The sequence below is a fragment of the Tricharina praecox genome (genome assembly GCF_024521635.1).
Source record: "Tricharina praecox strain CBS 144465 chromosome Unknown BZA05scaffold_6, whole genome shotgun sequence".
NCBI classification, from domain to species: Eukaryota; Fungi; Ascomycota; class Pezizomycetes; order Pezizales; family Pyronemataceae; genus Tricharina; species Tricharina praecox.
Genome location: NW_026250408.1, coordinates 906,695 through 927,142, shown reverse-complemented (window position 1 = coordinate 927,142; position 20,448 = coordinate 906,695). Strand labels below are relative to the sequence as shown.

The following is a 20,448-nucleotide window of genomic DNA, read 5'->3' as shown; positions in this document are numbered from 1 at the left end:
ACGCTGTGCCGCTCAAACAAAGCAAAAAGCGAGGGGAAAGCGAGGGGAGGGTTTCTCACGAGCAAAAGTGGATCTGTAGAGTAGATTGTGTAGATAGACAGATTGCATTGAGAAGAATCTGCTCGTGTGCGCAACACAATTTTTCAGAATTGTTTTCCACGCGTGGCCAGTCACCCACGCACAATCCCTGCCGAAGCACGAAGTAACCACGGTGGTGCTGTGTGCTGTGTTGGCGGGGCTGGACGGGTCGACAGGTGGGTAGAGTCGGGAGTCGAAGATCTGGCAGTGTTCCAAATGCTGTCTCGTCTCGTCTGCAAAACACGACACCACCACCACCGCACCCTGCACGGATTGAGCGACTGGCACTCTGCACACTACTAGACACGCGCAATGAGATAGTTTCCGACTTTGCTCGCTCTCGCTCTGGCGGAGATAAAACCCCGACGATATCCCGCCATCTTGACAAACTTCGAAGCTCGACACGAAACGAAAAATCTCGGACGCACGCACGCTTCAGCACTCGCCTTACTACCGAGAAGCTAGCACTCGCACCTTCCAGAAGTCGCCCAACTGTCAATCAACGCGGGAGCTTCCAAGAGCTAAATCGTCAATTCCCGCCCCACCAACACTACAAGCCTCAACCTCAACCACCACCACAATCGTAACTACAACCACAACCACAACCTCACCATCCACCACCCCTCCCCCACCGAAGCCAGCAACACAACCACCACAATGATCCGCTTCACCCCCACCCCCACCCCCACCCCCACCCCCACCCCCACCCCCGCCCCGCCATTCTCGCACTCCGTCTCCTCCGAGTGGCAGCACCTGCGCTTCCCTCGCACCCCCACCCCCACCGCCACCGCCGCCACAAACCCCCCCAGCACACCCTCCCCCGCCCCAGCAAGCCCGTACACGCACCAATTCCACACGATCCCCACCATGTCCACCATCCCCACCATGAACAGCATGTCCACGATGGGCACCTACCGCCACCCCGCGCCCTCCCAATCCTCGCTCTCAAGCTCCTCCGCATCCCCCTGCCCCTCCCTCTCCCCCTCCCTCTCCCCCCCCATCTCCACCCCCTACACCCCCTACACGCCCTACGCGCGCACCACAATCGAGATCGAAGAGCTCTCGGACTGCGACTCCTCCAGCTCCTCCGACTCGGACTGCGACAGCCCCAGCGCCGTCGAGATCCTGCACGGCGAGTTCGAGGATGCGCCGGAGGACTACGGCCGCGCTGTCTCCACGTGCTCTGAGTACGATTCCGATTCCGACTACGAGTGCGGCGACGAGGTTGAGAAACGCCGCTTACTCGCCGAGATGCGACGGCTGTGGATTGCTACTAGTGCGCCGGGGACGCCGTCTACCGGCGGAGGTGTGAGGAGGAAGCGCCGCTACGCCGACAGCCTGGACGGTAGTGACGACGAGGCTACGTGCGATAGCGGCTGTAGTACCGACTCTGGCAGTGGCGGCAGGATCAGGAGGCGCAAGCTGGCGCCGTCGAGTACGCAGACTAGGGATAGGGTCGAGAGGGAGAGAAGGGAGAGGCAGAGGGATAGGGATATGCAGATGGAGAGTGCTAGTGGCAGGAGTACGCCCGAGTGGATGTTGGATGAGATGGAGCTGTGAAGCGGCAAGGAAAAAAGGAATGAGGGCGGAATGGAGTTGGAGTTGGCTTTGCGGATGTTTGTTTACGGATGGCGTTGGGGTTGGAGGGGATCTGCTTCTACTTTTTTCCTTCATCTTTGGTTTTCTACTCTTGTACTTTGCTTCCGACATTAAAAGGTCTGGCGTTCGGAGAGGTGTGCTTTTTTGTTTGGTTTTTTTTCTTCGGTTTACAAATATCACTGGCGTTCCGCGGTTCTGCTTTTTGTTTTCTCTTTTTCTATCTTTTCTATCTGAGCTCTCGGAGTCTCTGGAGTCTGGGTGAGTGGGGTGTTTCTAGCTGGCAGGCTGGAGTTCGGCGTTGCATAGGTAGATCATCATAGAGTAGATGCTTGATAGCTCAAGCTACCGTACCACAGTAACTTTCACATGCAAGACATGCGAGATAACCTTTTCTTTTTTTTTCTTTTCTGAACCCTTCAAAGTTCAAACTTTGATCTTCTCCCCCGCAGAGCTACTATCCACTGAGAGCGCTCTAGAATGAGTAGATCTGCGTCCCCGCGGATCAGCTAATCGTGGACGGACCAATCGTGGAAATAAACGTCCGGCTATCTCGCCATCTCGCTATCTCGATATGATAGAATGGATATATGTGGGTATGTGGGTATCGGCAGCCAGCAGCCAGCGGCCAGTCGGAGGAGATGGATGCCGTAGGTGAAAGGCACGTACTCACTATAGAAAGCGGGGCGGGGTGCAGCCGGATCTATGGCCGCGTTATCCTGATATAGGTACCTATGATAGAGCAAATTAGAGTATCGCTGCCCGCTGCCCTGCCGCCGAAGCCGCAGTAGAACTGGGCTGGACCGGCTGCGGAATCTGGGCAGCAGCAGTAAGGGTCCTCAAAGCCACTGGAGGAGCAGTTTGTTGGACTTTAGCGTCATGCCCGTAATGGGTCAGTCTAACCCAATAAAAGCCCACAAACAGCGGTCAACTCTGAGTGACCAGTTGGGCGCTGGTTGGGAGCTGGTTGGACGCAGTGACGATTCTGGACGTCCTCCCGCACAGACAACTCTACAGCACGCGTTTAGACAATAGTTACCCTCCATACACGAAGACATCGCCAGATCTGCCAGGCAGCAGATACCTCAACCAGAAATTACACCCCCGATATAAACCTCTTCGCACGATATTTACTCAGAAAAGGGTGGGAAAATTCGCAGATTCATCAGGTTATTGTAAAGGGTCTGCATCATTGTTTCGGTCGAAATTTACGTTGACAATTTGTAATTTTCGTACAGTTGTGTTGATTGTTTGAAGCGCGTGTTTTTGTTTCTACGATACGCGGAGCATGATGTCCGAGGTTTGATAGTATCCGAAGTTCAAAAGCTTCTCAAGTTACCGTAGCAACGAGTGTTCGAGCACTTCATTTTTGCTCTATTCCTATCACAGCACTCGAGGTTAGCGGCCAACTGGTTTTCCAACCACCAACTCGCGATTTGGCCAGTTGGTGGTTGGAAACTGGCTGGCCGCTAACCTGTTACGGCAGCCAATTACACCGCATTTCCACCACACCTCCGTCCCCGTTTGGGCACGCTAAAGTCCGACCAACTGCTCCTCCAGTAGGTTTGAGGACCCTTAGTAGTAGTAGCAACAACTGGGCAGCACTGGGCTGAATCGGCTGCGGAATCTGGGGCGCATACTGCTCCATGCTCGCTGCTGCTCGGTCGGTGCTCGGTGCTCGGTGAGTGGTTGATGGTTGGCGATGCCTGCGGGAGATGCCTGTGCGAGATAGTTAGCCCACTGGACTCGAAAATTCGTCCGCTTGTACTGGGGATGAGCCTATGAGGACGGATCGAGGAGATGTAGATGGGAAGAGGGGGAAACCAGTGGCGCACAGACTCTCACTCGATGGTTTGGTTTGGTCTCGGTCTGAGTCTGGCCTGGTTGTGCTCATTGAGACTGAGCTGGTGATATGGGCTTTCGACTTCACTGTCTCCTTTTTCCCAATTCTTCACGATCCTCACAATGCTCGAAAGTCACCAATACCTCAGAACACCCCAAGTGTACAAAACAACAACCACCGTTCCGTTCCTCAATCTCCCCAATCTCCCCATCCATCTATCAGTACAAACAGGTCAACATAAGTATGATACAAGACAAACCAGCGATTCTCGCCCGCAATTGGTACATATGATAAAGCTCATTAAAGAAAACCGCCGTGTAAACATCATCCTGCTCCGTGGAAAGTAAAACAATCCCTCCCTCCGTATAAATAAAAGCATGACAAGAAACAACCGCCGAACTTTTCTGGTAAGCAATAAACTCCCTCGCTGTAAAACTTTTGGAAATGAGGAAAACAAATCAACGTGCAATGCGATGAAAATGACAAGAAAAACTATCGAGTAATAGAAAAACCGTCCGTATAATGCAAATGAAAAAAAGCCACTGAGTAATGCAAATGAGAAAAGACCGCCGAGTAATGTGTGAAGAATCACAAGAAAAATGCCAACTAACAGAACCATAAAAAGAATACCGCCTCTGGGTAAAGGGAATAACAATGCAAATCTCACCATCATCAAATGCAATCAGAAAGAAAAAAAGAAGAAAAAACACAACGTCGTATCAGGATATAAGGACAATAGTCAGTGGAAATCACCGTGAAAGGCTCAAGCAGTTCCCAAACATGGGCCAAGATGTCTCCTCGGAGCCCACAACCAATCAGAACGTGGCCAGGTCCTCAAGGTCAAGGTCGGCTCCTACCTCCTGGAGGTGCTCCTGGACACCAGCGACCGAGGCGAAAGGGTCCCGTCCGTGCGAATCCAAAGCGCTCCAATCCCAGTGCTTCTTGGACTCGGGAATGAACTCGCTCGCGACCTGAACCGGCGGAAACTGGGCCCAGTTCTTGATTCCTCCAACCTTGGCATCGAAGACCTGTTCCTCGGTCATCAAGGAACAATCAAGCTCCTCCTGGGGCTCGCCTTCCCTCCTATCCTCCCTGCCTAACTCTCTCCTCATCGCGGAGGTCATGCTGTGCATCTGAATGCGGTCGTAGACCTTGTCGATATATGCTGGATCAGGTGGAGTGACGGGCTCAGGCATTCCAAAAAGGGACGTAGCACGGTCAGGAGCGACAACGGCGGCTTGACCGACCTTTCCTCTCCTAGCATTCGACCGGCCATTTACACGTAACAGTGCCTTCCGGCGCATGTCCTCCTGACGCTTCGCTTCCTGTCTCTCGCGACGCAATTCATCCTCGAGTCTCAGAGCAAACGGCGATAGCTCAAGGGGGCGGCTAGGCTCTAGGGTTATGGTCGTAATGGCTTCGTTAGCCCGAATCCAAGCTTCGTCCTCCAGGATAGTTGTGCCAGGCACGAATCGGGTCGCCCTCTGTCCGGCGTTGCTGACGGAGTTCTTCCCCATTCGACTCCGGAAACGGTCGGCAATTGACTCGGGCTTCTTTCCGTATTCAGTCTGCCGGTGTCGAGAGCTCTCGCCTATATCCCTAGGGAATCTCTCCGGGACAAGATCATTGAGAGGGGAACTGTTGAAGCGCATAATGACGTTCTCTTTCCCCGTGCCCGTCCAATCGTCGCCTCTCTCCACAACAGCCTTTCCCTTCCCTTTCCTGTTGATGTTCTCCTTATCCTTGCCCTCGTTCTCCTTATTGTTGACCTTGTCCGTATTTGTGTCCCGACGGGAAAATGGTGTACGGAAGGAGACACGATCCTTCTTTGGAGTCGACGGAGGTTCCATCTCGAGCTGGGCCTGCTCTCTGCTGAGCACGGAGACATGGATATTCTGGGAGCTGCTCAAGGCCTGATTCGATTTCAGCGAGAGCCATGGGAAACCAGCTTGCTCCCTCTTCTTCGGAGTCATGGGAGGTACCATCTCGATTTGATGTTCAGTGCCTAGGATGTCGACATTGTCGGAGCTGCTCGAGGCCTTGGTCTTCTTCGGGGAGAGCCACGGAAAACCGGCTTCCTCCTTCTTCGGCGTCATTGGTGGTTCCATCTCGGGCTGTGTCTGAGATCCTCTCGGTCCAGAGACTCCGAGACGCTGAGAGTTCTCGGGCAGGGACTCGCTCTTCTTCGGGGAGAGTCTCATAAAACCAGCCTGACCAGCGTCAATGGCCAACTTCTCCAATTTTTCCTCCATCATGCTCAGCTTTCCGGACCACGACAGGCTACGCTTGGTGAGGAGCGGATGTTTGGGGGTCTTGGAACGCTCGTTGTCTTTGTCGTTATCGACGGTGTCGATATGATCCATGATTTGTCCGTCCGAATCGGTTATCGTAACTTTGGGGGTTTCGGCCTTCTTGGGAGTGCTATACGAGAGGAATCAGACCGAGAGCAGGAGGAGAGGAGAAAAAGATGGAAACGATGAGAAGAGGGGGATGGCGAGGTGGAGATGAAGAGAGATAGAGGGAAGAGGAAGAGGAAGGAGCCAGTGAATTTATGGTCCTTACAGTGGTCTAGTTACACCGACTCTCTCAAAAAATTCGGTCAGAGTGCCTTTACTCCTTGTGGCCGGAGGGGCAGTTGAGGCCACCGCAGCTGTCGACGAGAGCGGGTTGGGCGGTAACGTCGGGCCCAACGGCTCATGCGTGACGGGTGGTAGTGGTGTATTGCTCCCAGTGGAAGCAGCAAGCAAGCTCACCGGCTCCCCCAGCAACTGCTCCTTCTCCTCCTCCTCTAACTGTTCGCGGGTACGTCCCGTCGGCGAGGGCTTGCGCTCGAGAGGACATGATTCAAGTGCCATCAACCTTTCGTACTCGTCCTGGCAGATGAGTCCCGCAATCTTTGTAAAGTCGAGCTCCGTCTTGGGATTCCAGGCGAACTTGCGGATGAGAGGGAGGCCCAGGACGAAGAACTGATGTCGCGTAACCTCAGGATCTCCGTGTGGGACCTTGATCATAGTCCCATCATTGACACATCGGAAAACACCGCTGGGCCTCCTCGAGAGAGGCGACCATCTGAACCTGACGTAAGGAGCGCAGGGGGGCTGCCCGAATCGGAGTACAACCTTGGGATCCTGCGAGGCCAGGCCGACAATACTGATGGCACTAGCCACATCTGCGTCCAGAGGGTGTGGCTCGCCGGGAGCAAGAATAACATACGATAGGATCCACCTTGCCTTGTTGCAACAGTATCGAATGTAGTATCGAACGCGGGGACGAGTTTCCTGGGTTCTCGGAGCGATACTGAACTCAACGTGCCCCATCGTCCTAGTCTTGCCGGTACTATATGTAGTGTATCCGCTGTGCTGCAGCAGGAATCGAGGATCCTCCACGGCCACGGCCATCTTCATGCCTCGTATATCCATCAAGAGAAATTTAACAGTTGTTTCCAACAGAGGAGGTTCTGTCGGATCATATCTTTCCTCGGGAGTGACGGGACCGCTGAACATCGCAGCCATACCTTCGGAGACGTTTCTCAAGGTAAGAACCGTCTGGTTCCCGACGCTAGGTTTGGAAGGAATCCTCAGCAGATGAACGGAGATGATGAAAAAAGGGGAGCGAGTTGATGGGCAGCAAGAGACGGATTGTGATATTCGGAAGGGATGAGCTTACGAGCAGCAGAGTGGCCCAATGTGCCGATGGTAAGGGGTAGGAGCAGAGCAACCGAGACTCGAGAGGACCTCGGGTGGTGGTAAACAGGATGAGCGAACACCTCAGAGGACCTATCGGTGGTAGCAATAGACGTCTCGATGAATGAGCACGGTTGGTGGGTGAGAAGGAGATGGGGTGGAGAAATAGAAGGTTGTCGGATATGGAGAGCTCCTGAGGCCGAGCAAAGGTGATGATGAAATGGAGTGATGAATTGTGAGAGAGGGTGGAGCGAGGGGGATTGAATGACAGGAGAGAGCAGTGCGTTTGTGGGAATGTGGTGTTGGTTTACTAGTAAGAGGAATGAAATGAAGGAGGAGGAGGGAGGAGAGAGGGAGGAGAAAAGAAAGAAGAAGTCAACAGAGACAAGTCTCGACGATAGATTGACAAGGCTTGACGGAACGACGCCGCTGCTGTCGATCGAGTCCAGCTGGGTACAGGTAAGCTTGTCGAGATGGTCGTTGCTCAATGAAGCTGAGAGCGTTACACCTACAGTCTAAGCAGCTGGTAGAGCGTGAGGATTTTTCTGAAGAACGACGCTATATCAGGACCTGATTTGAAAGATAAATACCAGCCGGGGAAGTAGTATTCGTGTCGGTTCCTGGCGGAATACTTCGTGGACATTCAATTTTGTGGCGATGAGAGCTGAGACGAAAGCAACTACCACTTGATGATCATGTGCCCAGCCCAAAAGGACCTGAAGATGTCGTAGGCTGCCATCACTCGACGGCGAGTGATCTCCCATGGAAGGCCTCAGCCCGATCGGGACCGAGTGAGATTCTCTGAACTGCGCATGAAAGCACTCGGGAGAAGATTCTACATCCTCGCTACACTTCCGATGTTGCTGCAATCGGTTACAGTGGGCCGAAATGTTGTCTCGGCGGATTGTGTCTGCATGGTGGACTATACTATTTCCTTTTTCCTAATCTCCACGCTCGCGAAAAATCTACAAGTGTGATTCCAATGTGCCCTTGGTGTGAACGCTTCAGGAACAGCCTGAAAGCGCTTTTAGGTCAGACAGCGAAGATGCTGACACTGTGCGGGGCGTTGGTGCAGCATAAACTCTATCTTTTTTTCTTCTCGCTCGGAGAATTATGTACGGTACCAGCAGCTGTTGATGTGCAGCGCAGTGAGTGAGTGCATGCGGCTGGATCTCATCTCCTCATTTGCACCCCCACCGCCGTCGCCACCACCACCACACGTCCACACGTCCAAATAAGCCCTCGCCCCCCCGTTGGTGACATCGTGCGGAGCGACCAGGCATGAAGTGAACCAGTGGCTTCTTCCGTCCGGACAATCATTCGTTTACCACGCGGCCGCATGTGGAGCGCGCCAACTGCACTGCACTATGTAGAGTACATACATACCAGACACGCTCCATTTATCTCCTCGGTCCTTGCTTTCCAACGATGCCATCGCAGATGTACATACTCCCTCGCCTCATCCCATTCCCTGCGGCTTTTGAGTGCGCACGAATTGAAGCCATAGGTGGGTACTCTACCGGCAAGTCCAGCTATAAGCGCCTTGGGCGGGCGGGCTTCCTACATATGTAGAGTACATGGCGGCACGATGCGGCGGGCGAGTGAGTGAGCGAGTGGGCACCCACATGTCAGGTACTTACTTTTGGTAGGTAGGTGGGTAGCGATTGGACGGGATGCCGAGCGGGGGCGCCGAAGCGAAGGGCTCGGGTTGAGCGTACAATTGCGCAGTAACCGTCTGCAAGTACTCAAGTACCCAGCTATGGGAAGCCGTGGCGAGCCGGTCGAAGCCTGAAGGGTTGGTTTCCTCCACGTGTAACTAACGTTTCCTTCCGACCACCACACCCTACATACCCCGCCCCGCCGGAATGATCCGCGTTTAACGGTTCCGACATGGGCCGTTGAGGTCTCACGATCCGGGTACTCCACATTATTCTAGGTACATGCCGGTATCAGCCCCACATGTGCCCCCGTCCAGCAGCTGACGACCCAAGGGCCAAGCGGCCGTCTTTTCTCCTCTCGCCTCTCGCCTCTCACCTCTCGAGTGTATGGATGGATGGATGGATAGTTAAGCGTAAAGTAAAGCAAGGGAAGCAATAAGGGTGTACTATAAGTACCAAGTACTACATACACACCTTAGCACTGCAGTTGTCAGCCCGCAGCAGCATGTGTAGCGAACTCGCGAGTGCATCATTTGCACTCCTGCAAGGACTGTGGTCTGTGTTTGGGCGCAGAGTCCAATCGGGGGGCATCTCATCTTGTCGACACGACAGAATGGGGAGGGGGGGATTGGGATTGCACTTTTCTGCATGGTGCGACCGTGCGAGGGCTACTTACAGCCTACAATGCTACATACATGAGTACAATGTAAGCGCTTGGTTATATAGAGTACGCCGCAATGGAAAGAAAGATGTCGCTGACTCGCTGATGGTTTTCTTTACTTTTTCTTTCTTACCTGCTTTCGGTGGCGTCCTGCGCATGCATGCACGGTCCATCGGACATCCAGCTTTGATGCCCCTAAAAACACAGCACGACAGACGTCGAACGTGAGATGTGACAAGAGTAGAGTGAAAGTTGGGGCCCACGGCGGCGGCAACATATGTAGTCATGGCATCGTGATGCTCCAAATGATCGCCGGTTCTTGGTTTGGGGTTTGCCTGCCAGTGCAAGAACGTGGCCCATGGGACGAATGCATGCGCAGGCTCCCAAATCGATAAACATCACATCACGAACTCCGAGCTCTGACCACCGGCCACTGGCCGATCACTTCGCAGGCCCCCGCTCATCGCTGGCTGCATGTCGCCCTCCGCCCTCCGCCCGCCGATACGTTTCATGGCTATACCTAGTGCTCTGCTATACATAAGCGTACCTGTTTCGTGGCGAGTACGGTATGATACGATAGCCCCCAAAAGAAATGGTGGAGATTTTGTTTTTGCATATCTTTCAGCCACTGTGCGTCACGATTTGCGCTCTTACGGATTATATTGTGATATCCCCACCAAACCAAACCATCTTGTGAGTGGATTGGGATTTTACCTCCGAGAAGCCCCCCCTCCCCCTGACGACAGACAGATGTCGTTTGGAAGGATCAGAGTCGTTCGTCGGAGCTCGATACTACGAGTAGTGGTTACCCCCCAAATGGGGCAGTCCCAATCGTATGCACAAGCCGTCACCCGCCTCCAACAACCCAACAACCCAACCACCAACCCAACCAAGTTCGAACGCACGGAGTTGGAATTGGATCGTCCAACCGTTTCGGAATCATGTCACGTCACGCCTATAGTTACCAACTTACCATGATAGTGACAACCGGTCGCGAGCACACAGCGCGAATCTTCGAGCCGATCGTACATATGTAGATGATGTGCATGCATACGGTACGGTACGGCGCCGGGTGGGTGAGGTTGGATCTACCACAACTTCTCCTGCTCCTCCACGTTTCACGCCGTCGTCCGTCCCCCTTCCAGGTCAATACATGCATTGCGCTCCAGATAGGTGGCCAGAACGTGCGTAGCACGCCAGATAGACAGATATCCCGTCAGCCTCGCTCCAGACTCCAGGTCAGTCAGTGCTTCCCCGAAACGTGCTCGCGGCGACTTGCTTGCAAGCCTCCAGACTCCAGAGAATCTGGTAGGTATCGACCCAGGCATGGGGTCGGGTCTTCGCTCCGCGGGCGGGGGTGGCTGCGTTCATGGATGGATAAGTGGATGGGGAGTCTGGATGTGTGATGCGGTTCATGGGAGGGGGTAATTACCAGTTGGTATCGATGATGCTATGGTAGCGGTAAATCGCTGCCGTTGTGGTTTTCCCATCGGAGGGGAGGCCGATATGTCGTCTATGGGTACTGCGGCGGGGGCGGGGATCGGCCCCAAATGCGAAGAACTTCTGTGGTACTCGTTAGCCCCCACGGCCCACGGTGAACCGACACTGTTGCTCCATCGATGTCGATATTCACCACGAGTGATATCACGAGTGGCCTCTGGAAAGCGCGACGGACTGGCCCTCGGCAGCTGGACTAGTTGTCAATAGACGCCGTTCCGCGCTCGTCCAGTACGATCAGCATGTTAAGATTTCTCTGGCCGTGCTCGAGCACCGGCCCCGTGTCGACGGCCGGGAATTTCGGGAACCTCCCCTCCGCCCCATCGGCCTTCGGCCTTCGGGAACACTCTCCGCACGACCCGGACCCAAAACCCCCACCCGGCCGCAATGCATGTATAGTGGTTAGTCCGTCGAGCGACCTCAACCCCCAATGCAATGCACCAATGCACCTCGACGATCACTCCCACCTTGACGATCACCGCTACCACCAGCACAACCACCAGCACAACCACCAGCGCCACCACCACCGCCGCCGCCGTCGCAGCGTCAACGCGGCTAAACCAGTCGGCCCTGCTACTCCAGACTCCAGACTCCAGACTCCAGACTCCAACTCCAAACGGCGCACCGGCACTAGCCCACCGACCGGCCGGTAAGCGTCCGGAGCGTGGGGCGAGGGTCGTGGCCGCGTGGGGCGTGGGCGAGGGTCGCGGGGCGTGGGTTGAGCGTGGGTGGGGCGTGGGACGTGGGGCGTGGGGCGTGGGATGTGGGGTTCCCCGCATTAGCCTCAGGCTCAGGGCCCTGGCCCAGGGCCCAGGGACCGACCGATCGCTCCCCACGTTCCTCCCCCCTCCCCCCCCCCCTCCCCCCCGCGTAGGCGTGTCCCGTGAATGTACAAGTACACAGAGTACATAGCGCACTCTCGCATCGGGCGATTACAGTAGGTACCTGGTTTGTACATGCCTCATACATACCGGACCAGCAGCTTTCGAGATTTTTTTTCTTCGCATGTACATGATACCTACATAGCGGGCCGCGAAGAACGGAGGTCCCCAGGAAGTCACCAGAAAGGCAAGATCATGTACTCTAACAAACTTTACCTAACCTTACCGAAGAAAAAAAAATGCACATGTGTGCATATCTCATGGCGGGCGGGCGCCTGACCAGCGACCACGCAAAGTTGGGGGCGTGACTTACCATTTCTACTACTGCCTGCGGGGATCCAGGTACGTGCTTTGGTAGATGTACTAGCAGTTGCTGCGCCCGAGGCCCAGATCCTCCTGAAGGCTGAAGCTTTCTTTTCTCCCCGCCGTCCTCCCCGCAATCGGTCGATTCGAGGTTCGAGGGGCGGCGAAAGGTCCGAGTTAGAGTACGGTACTTGCCCATGGGGGTGTGTGGGTGGGGGGAGCGGCATCAAGGTACTTCCTTACCTAAGGACTTTCTTAGGCCTGTATGTACTGCCTATATTGGGTAGTACGTCACCGGCCACACTCTCATAGATACACGGACAGCCACGGACAGCCACGGACAGCCTTCAGCCTTCGGGGCCCACATCGACATCGACATCGACATCGTGGCGGGGCGGGGCGCGAGATTCCGCCATCCCGTGGATCTGTGATGCGGCAAGCGGTACGTATAGAGTAGTAGCGAGTCGAGTGACCGGCATCTACCGTGTGATGTATCGGAGAGCGGAACGGTGGCTTAACTACCATGATGATCATTGATGAAATCTTCACCGAAAAGAAAAGAAAAGCATTCGAGACTCGAGAGAGACATGTCTACCTGCAACATGATGCAACCATGAGTACTACAGCGCAACGCAACGCAGCGCAGGACAGCGCAGGCAGCGCAGTGCAGTATGTGCACAGTCATGTGCCACGGTACTTATCCAAGTGTGGAGTAGAGTATGTGGTACTGGGTATACCGTGTGTTGACTCCCGTCCCGTCCGCTTCCCGTGCGGTGAGTGAGTGCGTGCGGGCGGGCGGGCGTGCCGTATGTTTGACATGTTTGATGTCTGATATGTACAAACAGAACATCCAGCCAACCAAGGGAGAACGGGCAGCAGAAACAAAAACAAGCGAGAAGATCACAGACCACAGACCACAGACAGCGGGCACGGAGGAGCTGAAAGCCGCACGACTCGACACGGATCCATGGTGATCGAGGGGTTGGTTATCCGTATCATATCTAGAGTATTGTACTCTACATACCGTCCCGTATCGATATGACGATATCTTCATAGATATACGTAGGTGGCGGCGGCTCGTGTTCCGCGATATCGAGGTTTTACAATACTCACCTACCGTACCCATCTAGATGTGATACGGTATGTAGGCGCGAGCGTGCAGATGAAAAGATAAAACACTGCTTCCCGGCAGGCCGCGGGCGGGCGGGCGTGACCCTTTGCCGTGCGTGCGTGGCTGTGCAGTCGAGGGAGAGACAATGTGAGTGAGAGCTCGTGCTGAGACGTCCGTCGGGTCGGGGGGAACCGGATCGGGTGGAAGTGCAAGAACGAGACTCGAGAGCGATATAAAAATAATCCATCGCATTTATCTATCGATTATCTCCCCTTCCCCCTTTTTGATTTTTTTTCTGCTCAAAAAAAATCGATAAAAATAAAAACTAAAAAAAGTGTCTGAGACAGGCAGAAACCTCAGCCTGCCTGCCTGCCTGCCAACCGGTAGACGGCTGTGGTTAATCAAGAAGTAGAGTACTCTACTTACCCTACACTCGTCATACGTGCTTCTCCCTCCCTCAGGGCTCCATGACGGCATTGGCCGCGAGAAACATACTAAGATCGCCCACTGCACTGCACTGCACTGCTGCACTGCAGTGCGACGACGGCTCGCGGAGGATTAGCATTTTGGTTCACGATCCAGCACAGACCGGATCTACGACTCGCGTTTTTGCCTCCTCCACCTGCTGCTCCTCCTCTGCCTTGTCCTCCACCACCTCCTCCACCTACTCCTCGTCCTCCTCTGCACCCATGAATGTGTTTGGGCCGTCCATTGCGATGGAGCTGGAGCACCTAGCATATCGTAGTGAAGAGGCGTTTCTGCTCGATTCGATTCGATTCGATCCAGTCAGTGGGCCATGGGCCAGCCATGGGCCAGCCAGCGGCCAGTGGCGATCCTATCATCGTCGTTTAAACGCTGCCGACCAGACAGCCCAGCCCAATAACTAGCGCGGCACCGACGCCGCCGCCGCCAAAGAAAGGTCCCATTCGTTTCTGCCGTGGATCGCATACTAGTAGATGGCATACAAACCAGCTTACCGTGATATGATACTCGCCCCTCATATATCATACACACGCTACATAGACGCTGTGCATTACTGCGTTACTGCGTGTGCAGTGCGTGCGTATGTGTGTGTGAATGGGTGTGAATGATTCGCGGTCCGAGCTCAATGGCGAGTTCGCCTACTCGAGGTACTCTACATAGGTTGAGTACTTACGGGCCACAGCATTGGTAACTTGGGAACTTGGGATCATCGGTGGGATACTGGATGGGATGGGATTGTATGCTGAAGAAGTTGGTGGTCCGCTCCAACTCCTGGGGCCGGATTGGGAGCGTCGCCGATAGATAGATGATAGATGATACCGTACCCAAGCAGATATCCCAAGTGTCCCAACTTCCAAACATCCAACTTCCCAAGTACTCGTGGGTCGTGGCTATGGTAAATACGGTACCGGTACCCTACCTACCCACGGGTCTTCTTGTGACAACTACCAGGAAGCAGTACTATACCTCGAGTAATTATCGACGGGATAGGAAAGATGGTGGGTGATTGATGGCCGACCACGATGGCACTGACACTTTTCCATTTTCCTAGGATTTTTTTTCCTTTCTTTTCTTCTTTCTTTCAAATCTACAGCCTCAAGTGTGTGGTCTCGACTTTGTTTCCTGACTGACCGAGTTGCGTTGCGTTGAGTGAGTACGTAGAGTAGGGTAGTGAGCGACACTGTCACGGTTCGCCGGAACCGAGGACAGGACAGGACCGCGGACGGAGAATCATTTCCCCCCAAATCCCTCCCCTCCCCTACATAGCCCAAACCGCAAATCCCCCAATCCCAAACCCAAGAGTCGGAACCGTGTCTCCACGGCCCCCGCCCGGTATGCACTCTTCTCCAAGTACTCTAGCCTAGCTAACTAGCTGCGGCGACGCAGTCGATAAGAAGCAAGAAGCAAGACTTCTTCCCGGGAACAGCCTGGGAACAGCCTGGAGAGATGCCATTTCGAGAGTAGACGGTTAGCCCCCACACGGTAAGTCGTAGTTGAAACAATTCAACCCGCGCCGCTGGGTACGCTGGGGGTGCTGCGTAAGTTGGGTACGCGAGTACCCCGAAGGGCAGGAGCGATCCTCGGGCCTCCCCCTTCTGCCTCCTCCCCGTCCTTGAGGAAACGCGAACGGAGGCAGACCACTGCACCACCACTGCACCACCACCAAACAGCACCGTAGCATCACGGAAGATTTCCGGTTGGTTTTGCTCGGTGATTCTAGTTATAGCATTGGACCTAGGTAGGTATCCGGCACATCGGGACTGTGGTTCTGATTCTGATTCTGATTCTGCGATAGTTGGCTAGGGAACTGACTAGTCCGCTATAAGTAACTACCAAGACTTCTGTTGTTGCTGTTGCTTCTGTTGCTGTGTTGCTGTTGCTGTTGTTGCGTTGCTTCTGTTGCTGCTGTTGCTGCTGTTGTTGCTTCCATGTGTTGCCGGCCCATCCCCTCCCCCCCCTGCGCTGGCCTGCCCTGTTCACCGCCGCCCTGCCTTTGCCTGCCTGCCTTCCTTCCTGCCTGCCTGCTCTGTTCATAGAACCCAAGTGCCGGAGCTATCCGCATTCGTATCCCTCTCACTGACTAACGCCGGAACAGTAAACTCGGAAGCCCTCTTGCTTTCTGCTTTGCTTTCAGTTTCTGCTTCGGGATCAGTGGAGGAGGGAGGAGGAGGGAGGAGGAGGGGTTTTTTCTCCCTCACCACAGGGAAGGGAAGGGACCGGGGGTGAAGGAGCCGCGCGCCGGTCCTTCCCGTCCGTCTCCGCCGCGCCGCACCGCGCAGCGCCGCAAGGCTCATGCCGCCGATGGTTCCATAGTGGGTTTAGATTAATAGGGTTATGGACATATGGAGTATATAGAGTAGAGTGGGCAAGGAGGTTAATACGCGGCGGGTTTGTGGCTCCGCGCGAGGGTTGAGTGAGGCTCGAGTGGAGGGGAGAGTGGGAGGTGTTTAGCCGGCGTGACGGCGCGGTGGTGAGGGAGAAGCGTCGGTGGAGTAGATTATGTATGCACTGGAGTACGAGTTGCATACGCATACGCATACGCATACGCATACGCCGGATGAGGGGGAGCTGGAGCTTGTTGAGCTGGTGGAGGTAGAGCTGATGGAGGAGCGGGAGCAGGAGGTTATCCACCTGATACCGCGGCCGCCGGCCGGTCGATGGTTCGCAACCTCGCAACTTCTTAACTTCGCCCGTGCTGATCTTCAAGCTGAAGCTTGACCGGGCGCGCGCGCGAGGCTTCGGATGATTGTCCACACCTATAGTATCAGGTTGTATGTCCATACCTACCTACATAAGGTATCGACATAGAGATGAGTGTTTTCTCGGGACAGCGCCAGATCTACAGACCCACATAGGTGGTAGTCAGGTAGGCAGGTACGCGTTCCGTCGTCGGGCGTTCCGCCGGACGTCCCAAACTCCCAGCGAGCGCCGTGCGAGCGCCGTGCGCGGAGGAGTACGAGTTGCTCTACCTTCTTCTAGCAGGTATGAATGTACATAGGTGGCTATGGCATTTACCCGTGGATGGGAGCATACCCAAATAGTGGTTATCCAGTTCGGATCCTCGGAATATCGGAATATCGGAATATCGGACACGAGCCTCTCATTTTGATTTCGGGTTTGAAAGGCCGGGGTGGGGCTGTCGTTCACGATGTGACAGCCTGACAGGACGGGGTGGGACGTGACAGGACAGGACAGGATTGGAAGTGACAGGACAGGATGGGATGGGATTGGACAGGAGGGGACAGGAGGGGACGAGACGGACGTAAAACGTTCGGTACGATACGATACTAGGTATGTGGGTAGGTATACAGACAGGCTTCATCGGTATAGGCTCCATCGGTACATACAGGCTTCGTGATCGCTCGAGCTCACCGGAGTCGGAACCGGCCCTGACAGATCAGACCAGATCAGACCTGTGGGCTTCCTATTCCACCACCATGACCAACAAACCATGAGCACGGGTGAAATGGTGAAAGGAGAGGGGAGAAACAAGTCTGCGATTCCACAGTTTTGGGTGCAAGGAGAATCTTCACGGAGGAGGGGGAATGCAGGACATTCTCCCTCGGCGCTCTGGAGTTTGTGTCATCACGCAGGTCGTTCCGCAGGTTATTCCGTAGATTATTCCGTAGGTTATAGTATTCCGCAGGTTATTCCGCAAGTTATTCCGCAAGTTATTCCGCAAGCTATTCCGCAAGCTATTCCGCAGGTCCAGTATTCGCGAGTGGATTCCCTAGAAATTCGGTACCTACATACCGGTAGGTAAGCATTTACATATCCAAGAATCTAGAATCCCACATCATTATTCATACATGAATCATGATATAGGTACCCATTTCCCCATTCCATTGCCCCGAAGCCCCATCGCCCACCGCCCCCTCGTCCGCCCCGCCCCCGCGCGCATACCGGTATCTAGTTCGCTCGTATCCCTCTCCTCGCATGCATATCCCACTCCTCGTATCCCATCCCATCCCATCCCATCCCATCCCATCCCATCCCATCCCATCCCATCCCAATGAACCCATCCCTCGAGTCCGAGCAACCGGACTCCTCCACCGACAGAAGGCCAATGATCCACCTCCACCTCCACCTCCACCGACCGAAGGGCCCAAGATCCGCAGAGGGCCCAAGACCACGACCCAAGACCCAAGATCTGTAAGCTCCCTAATTCCCAAGCTCCCACCTTAAGCTCCACAACTCCCCAGGCTCCACAACTTCCCAGGCTCCCGACATTCGCTTCCGAATTGGCGGCTCCATAGGTGACTACGCACGCTCAAGAGAACGTAATTTCGATATGATACATATGATACATACATGTGGATGATAGTCCGTACGTAGTCAGTAGTCCGTACATAGTGGAACTGGTGGAACCGGTTGATCCGGCAGGACTCCGGTTGCAGTCCGGGTGTGTCGGTTGAGTCGGTTGAGTCCGGTTGAAGTTTGGTTGATGCCGTATTGACCCTGAGTCTTGACCAGTGCCTGTGATTGCCCTGTGATTGCCAGTAGGTGCCAGTGGGTACCGGTGCAAGTGCCAGTACAGGGCAGGTGTAGATCATTACATACCGGTACCGCCCCGACGGAGCGGAGACACTGAAGCGGAGAGACTGTGCGGAGAGAAATTGTTGCGAACTGGCGAACTGGGGGACTTACGGATTGGCGGACTGGCGGACTGGACTGGCGAGCTGGCGGACTGGTGAAATGAACTGGCGAGGCTTCGGTTGGTAGACTGTAGTAGGTATCGGTAGTATCGGCTACCTACTCTATGGTTATACTCTATTCTACTCTGGATGTAGATGTTCGAGGCTCGAGAATTCGATAGACCCTCTTCGAGGTGCAAATACTACATATGCATATCATACCTAGTAGGTAGGGAAGTACGCAAGTGCCCGTTGACGTTGACGATGACGTTGACCATACCGCCTTTCTTCGCCGACAGCCTTGCCAGACGGTTTCATGGGTTATGTTCGTGGGTTCGTACGTAGTACTCGTACATAAGCAGCCTCGTCTTACATCTCTAAATACCTACATATCTAGACACGTAAACCAGTTCAGGTCCGGCTCGTCTCCGCTACTAGTAATAGCCTGCTACCTAGACAGTTGATCGCCCACTACCGCCGTACTCAAGAGTCAAGACACCTACTAGGGATATCCATAGACTTCTGTACTGCGGTATGGATGTATGGATTTATGGGGTGAATGTATGGGCCACAAATAGGCATAGGCATAGGCATAGGCATAGGCACAGGCATAGGCACTACCTACTCTACTCCACATCCTCACGTGTGGGTGAGCGGATTATTATTATTGCGCCGGCATGTATGCCAACTCCATGCAAACTCCAGGCTTCAGGGCGAACGGCGTATCCGGCCGGCAGAAGCCTTCATGGAATCACGGTAGATAGATAGATACACGGAGCACCTACATGGAGTACCTGCGGTACCTTCGGTATATGGAGTGCATAGAAGGTATGTACACAGGCAGTTATCATGCCCGTGAATCATCTCCTTGTAGATAGTACATACAGACATACATACAGACATCCGGGAAGAGCCTTCACGGTAGATACATGGAGCTCGTGAATAGAGTACATGCGGTACATGCGGTACATGCGGTACATACAAAGCGACCGCTATCTGTGTTTTTCTTCTCGGTAACCAAGTATGGATGATTTCGACTAAGCTGTGCGTGCAGGAATGTTCCTACAGTAGTGAGAGTAGGTAGTCCTCGAGGCGAGTGAGCATGCAGAGTAGATACATAGAGTACATACATGGAGTACATAGAGTAGAGTACAGAGTGGAGATAATCCATCATAAGCACTAAAGCAAACAGGCTTCACGGGCTTCACAGGCTTCACACACGCTGGTGAGAAAGTAGGCAGAGTATCTAACGCGGTTGGAAGAGCGGAGTGTGAGAGCTGTACGAAGTGTGAGAGGTTTGTTCCATACAATCATGATTCCCGTCTGTGGCAGAAGCGGTGGCTTTTTTCTTTCTTTGCTTCTTTCTATCCTTCTCTCCATCTTTCCTTCTTTCAATCGTTCCCATCCACCGAGTTTGCTACCAACAATACGGAGCCCGTCTGTGAAGTACGGTGGGCTCTTTGTGTTCCGTGCTCAAACCGACCCCCACCCGGCTGGTGGGAGGTAGTACTCTACTCTACGGGAGGGAACACGGACAGACGGGTGAAGCATCCCACATGTTGTTTGCGATTCCGGGAGCGATTGAGGGGGGGGATTCTGCTGTCTCGCAGGCACACACAGGGAGAAAACCCGAGAGACTGGGGTTCTTTGTGAAAAGAAAAGAGAAGAAAAAAGAGAAAGAAAAAAGAAAGAAAAAAACGGCTAGGCAACATAATCATAAGTCCCGAGATTCCAACACCCAAGGGGACGGTGGTGGGAGCGAAGGTGGGAGGGAGGGTGGGTGGGAGCGAATTCTGTGTGCTGTGTGGGTCGGTGAGTGAAATAAAATTCCGAATGTCTCTGGGCGGACGTGGAGACGAAGGCACGGAGAAGCAGCCGACCGGTACCGGTAGTTGCTCGTCGAGGTAAAAGCAGATGCATATATCGACTTCCCCATCGAGAGGCGAGAGGCGAGAGGACGAGTACGCGGAACGTACGGTATCGCAGGTACCGGTACTGTACTCTACCGTGCTGTATCTAT

General features: G+C 54.2%; 4 protein-coding genes across 4 annotated transcripts; 2 read left to right on the top strand and 2 right to left on the bottom strand.

Moving 5' to 3' along the window:
* Nucleotides 1-294: 294 nt before the first annotated feature.
* On the top strand, nucleotides 295-1,820 carry BZA05DRAFT_466164 (uncharacterized protein). Its single transcript, XM_051487783.1, has one exon. It carries the CDS (start codon nucleotides 736-738, stop codon nucleotides 1,636-1,638), a length of 903 nt encoding a protein of 300 aa, XP_051341672.1. The 5' UTR covers nucleotides 295-735; the 3' UTR covers nucleotides 1,639-1,820.
* Nucleotides 1,821-4,332: 2,512 nt separating this feature from the next.
* Nucleotides 4,333-7,020, bottom strand: BZA05DRAFT_466159 (uncharacterized protein; the record flags this gene model as incomplete). The annotated part of the gene is made up of 2 exons (XM_051487782.1): nucleotides 4,333-5,938; nucleotides 6,080-7,020. 2 exons carry the CDS (start codon nucleotides 7,018-7,020, stop codon nucleotides 4,333-4,335), a joined length of 2,547 nt encoding a protein of 848 aa, XP_051341671.1.
* A 4,238-nt stretch (nucleotides 7,021-11,258) lies between these two features.
* Nucleotides 11,259-12,631, top strand: BZA05DRAFT_416945 (uncharacterized protein; the record flags this gene model as incomplete). The annotated part of the gene is made up of 3 exons (XM_051485438.1): nucleotides 11,259-11,665; nucleotides 11,920-11,953; nucleotides 12,488-12,631. The coding sequence occupies 3 exons, from the start codon at nucleotides 11,259-11,261 to the stop codon at nucleotides 12,629-12,631; spliced, it is 585 nt and encodes a 194-aa protein (XP_051341670.1).
* A 2,428-nt stretch (nucleotides 12,632-15,059) lies between these two features.
* BZA05DRAFT_391394 (uncharacterized protein) lies at nucleotides 15,060-15,755 on the bottom strand. Its single transcript, XM_051482971.1, has 2 exons — nucleotides 15,590-15,755; nucleotides 15,060-15,532 (listed from the first exon to the last, which is right to left on the bottom strand). The coding sequence occupies exon 2, from the start codon at nucleotides 15,473-15,475 to the stop codon at nucleotides 15,263-15,265; it is 213 nt and encodes a 70-aa protein (XP_051341669.1). The 5' UTR covers nucleotides 15,476-15,532; nucleotides 15,590-15,755; the 3' UTR covers nucleotides 15,060-15,262.
* Nucleotides 15,756-20,448: the final 4,693 nt, after the last annotated feature.